The sequence below is a fragment of the Cervus elaphus genome, chromosome 9 (assembly GCF_910594005.1).
Source record: "Cervus elaphus chromosome 9, mCerEla1.1, whole genome shotgun sequence".
Lineage (NCBI taxonomy): Eukaryota > Metazoa > Chordata > Mammalia > Artiodactyla > Cervidae > Cervus > Cervus elaphus.
The window spans coordinates 43837376-43842247 of NC_057823.1; the positions used below are offsets into that span (position 1 = coordinate 43837376).

Genomic DNA, 4872 nt, shown 5'->3' on the forward strand with positions numbered 1-4872 from the left:
AGAATTCAGTAGTGTTTGTTTATATTTCTTAGAATTTTTAATATACAATATCTTATCATTTGTGAATAGAGTGAGATTAAGTATCAGAACACCTTATCTGTCTCCTGAGAAATCTGTTTGTGGGTCAACAAGCAATAGTTAGAACCAGACACAGTACAATGGACTGATTCAAAATTGGGAAAGGAGTACAAAAAGGCTATATATTGTCACCCTGCTTATTTAACTTACATGCAGAGAACATCGTGTGAAATGCTAAGATGGATGAATCATAAGATGGAATCAAGATTCCTGGGAGAAATATCAACAACCTCAAATATACAGATGATACTACTCTCATAACAGAAAGAAAAGAGGAACTAAAAAGCACCTTGATGAGGGTGAAAAGGCAGAATGAAAAAGCTGGCTTGAAACTCAACATTTAAAAAAAAAAAAAGAAATCTAAGGTCATGGCATCCATTCCCATCACTTCATGGCAAATAGAAAGGGAAATAGTGGAAACAATGACAGATTTCATTTTCTTGGGCTTCAAAATCACTATGGATGGTGACTGCAGCCATGAAGTTAAAAGATGCTTGCTCCTTGGAAGGAAAGCTATGACAAACCTTAACAACATTTTAAAAAGCAGAGACATCGCTTTACTAACAAAGGTGTATATAGTCAAAGTTATCATTTTTCCAGTAGTCATGTATGGATGTGAGAGTTGGACTGTAAAGAAGGCTAGGCACCAAAGAATTGATGGCTTTGAACTGTGGTGTTAGAGAAGATTCTTGAGAGTCCCTTGACAACAAGGAGATGAAACCAATCAATCTTAAAGGAAAATCAACCCTGAATATTATTTGGAAGGACTGATGCTAAAGCTGAAGTTCCAGTACATTGACCACCTGATGTGAAAAGATGTTTCATTGGAAAACACCCAGATGCTGAATTTAAGCAAATTCTGGGAGATTGTGGAAGACAGAGGAGCCTGGCATGCTGCAGGCCATGGGGTCACAAAGAGTCAAAAACAATTTAGTGACTGAGTAACAGCAATTGCAATTACTAAACAAACTATATTTACAGTTTAAATTCCTTCAAGGTAAGATCCATGCATTACTCAGATTTTAAACTAATTTCATCTATTTTTTAAAAATTCTAATGTAGGATAAGAAATGTTTAAGAAAAAGCATTTCCATGAGTAAGACATCATGCTGTGTGATCATTAGCTCTTGACTTAAAGAAAGGCCAGTCCTTGGGCAAGATACATTGTTGCACAAGGCTTAAGGAAAACATGAGGGAGAATGCTCACTTCCTACTGGAAGGGCCCTGGACTGCCTATCAACTCTCTCAGGGATGAATATGGGATGATACATCATGGCATGAAAATCTGAAGAATAATATTGGCATAAGACTATACATTTCTGATATGTACAGTGAAGGAAAATAAACCATTAGTACAAAAATGTCTTACTTTACAGTGTTGTGACAGATCCCATGTTTAACATTTTCTTTAGAGCCCCTGTGACATCCTTATTTCTAAGACTATAGATTAAAGGGTTAAGAACAGGAGTGAGTATGGTGTAAAATACAGATACAATCATATCCTTCTCAGGGGTGTGGTAGGAGCTGGGGAGCATGTAGGTATAGACTGCAGCCCCATAGAACAGGATGACAACAGTCATGTGGGAAGAACAAGTAGTGAAAGCCTTCTTCCTGCCCTCTGCTGAATTCATCCTGTGGATGGTGAGGAGGATGAATGAATAAGAGCTTGAAATGACTGTCACAGGAATGAGGAGCATGAGGACACAACACAGGTACATGAGTGTCTCATAGAGGGAAGTGTCTGAGCAGGAAAGCTTCATTACAGCAGGGACCTCACAGAAGAAGTGATGGATCTTCCTGGTTTTGCAGAAGGGGAAGGTCATGGTGACTGGTGTGAGCATAAAGCCATCCACTGATCCCAGGAACCAGCAGCCAGACACCAAGAACAGCCACACCTTATGGCTCATGAGAGTAGAATAATGGAGTGGATGACAGATGGCCACATAGCGGTCATAGGCCATGGCAGCCAGAAGAAAAAATTCTGAACCTACTAGAGTCAAATAGAGAAACATCTGCATTCCACATTCAGGGGCTGAAATCTCATTCATACCCATGACCTGGTCCATGAGCATCTTTGGCACAGTGACAGAAATGTACATCACATCCATGAGGGACAACTGGCTGATAAAAAAATACATGGGGGTTTGGAGATGGGCATTAGAATGTATCAGAAAGATCAGGATGCTATTACCAGACAAGGCCATCAGGAAAATCACAAAAATGACCACACAAAGGAGAGCTGGGTGCTTGGATTGACTGAAGAGTCCCACGAGGATGAAATCCAACTGTTCAGTGTAGTTGGCCGCCCAGGTGGAGCTGTCCATGAAGTTTCACCTAGATAAGCAAGGAGAGCTTTGTAATTAATAGATTGTTCATGCAATATGACCACCTGATATTAATGTTTAGTGTGCTTCAGCTGCATGTGTGTTTGTGTTTTTGTCTGTGTGTGCATACACACCTTCATGCACAGCCATGTATGCAATCCAGTTGTGCTAATAAGAGGAAAGGTTATGGGGTTGTAGATTTGAGGATTATAAGATTCCTGCAATTCAATACATTCTTTGAAAGAGAAGGAATTCACAACTTGTCTTTCAGTGAGTATATTGTGGGTTAAAACAATCAGTTACTAATAGTAAGTTTGCCAAAGTTCAACGTCATGAGATTTCCTCATGCAAACTCTATATAAATATATAATTAAGAAAATAAGAGTGTATAAATATAAATAAATATATTTCCAATTTTACCTGTGGATAAGCAGAGTTTCATACAGAATCCCATCTCTGTTTTATCTAGTACATGCTTCTGCAACTTCATCTCCTTATAGTTCCTACCATTTGTTTCAAATATCAGGGAAAAGAACTAGCATTTAGAAGGTCACTGCCATTTACAAGACAAGGCATTCATTTGTTTTGCAAGCATTATCTGCTTTATTGCCTACAGCAATCAAGTTTTCATGGAAAAAGAGATGCATAAAGGAAAACTGAACAACACTGAGAAGTCTCTGACTCCATATAATGTTCTGCCCCTTATCCTGCTGCTCACAGTACATATCTGTGTTCAATGCTAAAGACAAATAAAAAATAATTAAACTTAGTTACGCTTAAAGAGGTCATAATCAGTCAATCAGGGAGAAATATTACATAAATGTGATTTAAACTAGAAATTTTAAAGAGATACAAAATAAATTATTAAGAACAGTAGAAAAAAATACACCTGAACTTTCTTAAGAGAATTAGTAGTTTCCCCTACAATTTCTATCAGGCAGATTACATTTTGGAGCTTTTCATTTTCTTACATGTTAAATGTTAAGTTTTATCAGTCCTTATCAACCAGAGGAAATATTGGCTTCTTTCTGGGAAGAGATTAGAAGAGATTGGGGGCAGGAGGAGAAGGGGATGACAGAGGATGAGATGGCTGGATGGTATCACCGACTCGATGGACATGGGTTTGAGTAAGCTCCGGGAGTTGGTGGTGGACAGGGAGGTCTGGCGTGCTGCGATTCATAGGATCACAAAGAGTCGGACACGACTGAGTGACTGAACTGAAATGAACTGATGATGCAGTAATATTTCATGTAGAATTTCCAAGTTTCAAATATATTTTATATTCTTGTAATAATCCCCAAACTAATTACAATATTCAGCTTATTAACAATCCCATGTTCTGGAGTGATGAAGCTTCAGACAACTTTAAAAGTGTATTTGGTGCTTTAACGTAGATATACAACAAATTTGCCACACATTGCATTAACATGTATTTCTGTCAATTTCTACTTTCACTGGCAAATGAATGCTGAGCTCCAACTGTGTAAAATTTTAAAACTGTACAATTAAGACCAAATACACCTATGACTTAGTCTATTTGTGGTCAGAATGAAGCAAGGACCAGTGCAGTGGCTGGTACAAGTGAAGACCTCAAATCTATTTGTTGAATAAATGAAAAAAGAGCAGAGGGCAAGTGGGAAGTGGGACTTACCTTTCTTTGGTAAATGAAAGTCACTGTGTTCAAGTGACACTGAATACCTAGGATACCAGACAGATAAGGGAATTCTGTTTGTACCACAAAAACAATTGGCCTCCCTATTCAAAAGGGAGGCCAATTTTTTTCTTACTTTTCTCTACCAAATTGCCTGAGTTCAAAATCAACAAAATGGTACTTATTAAACTTGAGTAATTATTAACAGTAGTAGTAGAGTAGTAACAAATCTTAATCTGGCAGATTCTAAGCAATTGTTTTATTGCATTACTGTGTTTTTTGTACCCAAGAGCCTATGAAGTACTTACTCATCTTATTTTCTCCTTTTACAAATTAAATAATTCAGGCTCCTGGGGCATCTGCCTAGACTTGTGTCTCGGCTCAGGAGTTGGGACACAGAGTCTGTAATACTGCATAAATACTGTAGAACCCACTGTTCCCTCCACAGTCTACAATTTGGGTATTAGCTAACAACTGTAGATTTCTTCTAGGAAACAGGTATGATTGAGACACTTATTTCAGTGTTCTAATATCCAGAAATAACACCCATACCAAGTAAAATTAGTCCCTTTTTTTCTATTAATTTCAGCCTCAAGAAAAGAAATTACATTAATGTAGGAGGGCATGTATTCTTTTGTCTATATATAACTGGAAATCAAAACTCATATCCTAATATGTTGCAGTAAATAAATGTAATATGAAAGATTCAAGAGAAAAAAAACATTTGCTTCTCTCCAGAGAAATAGATGATAGTGAAAAAATTTAGAAATAAGTTCAAACATTAACAGAATGTGACAGAAACCCAAGTGAAAATAATAA

The 4872-nt window shown here is 37.3% G+C and overlaps 1 protein-coding gene across 1 annotated transcript; it reads right to left on the reverse strand.

Annotated features, from left to right (window-relative positions):
- Positions 1 to 1448: 1448 nt before the first annotated feature.
- Positions 1449 to 2402, reverse strand: LOC122700964 (olfactory receptor 2T29-like). Its single transcript, XM_043913987.1, has one exon. The coding sequence runs from the start codon at positions 2400 to 2402 to the stop codon at positions 1449 to 1451; it is 954 nt and encodes a 317-aa protein (XP_043769922.1).
- Between the last annotated feature and the right edge of the window lie 2470 nt (positions 2403 to 4872).

Coding starts and splice junctions, on each gene's coding strand:
- LOC122700964 (XM_043913987.1), bottom strand. CDS start 2,402: ATGGACAGCTCCACCTGGGCGGCCAACTACACTGAACAGTTGGATTTC.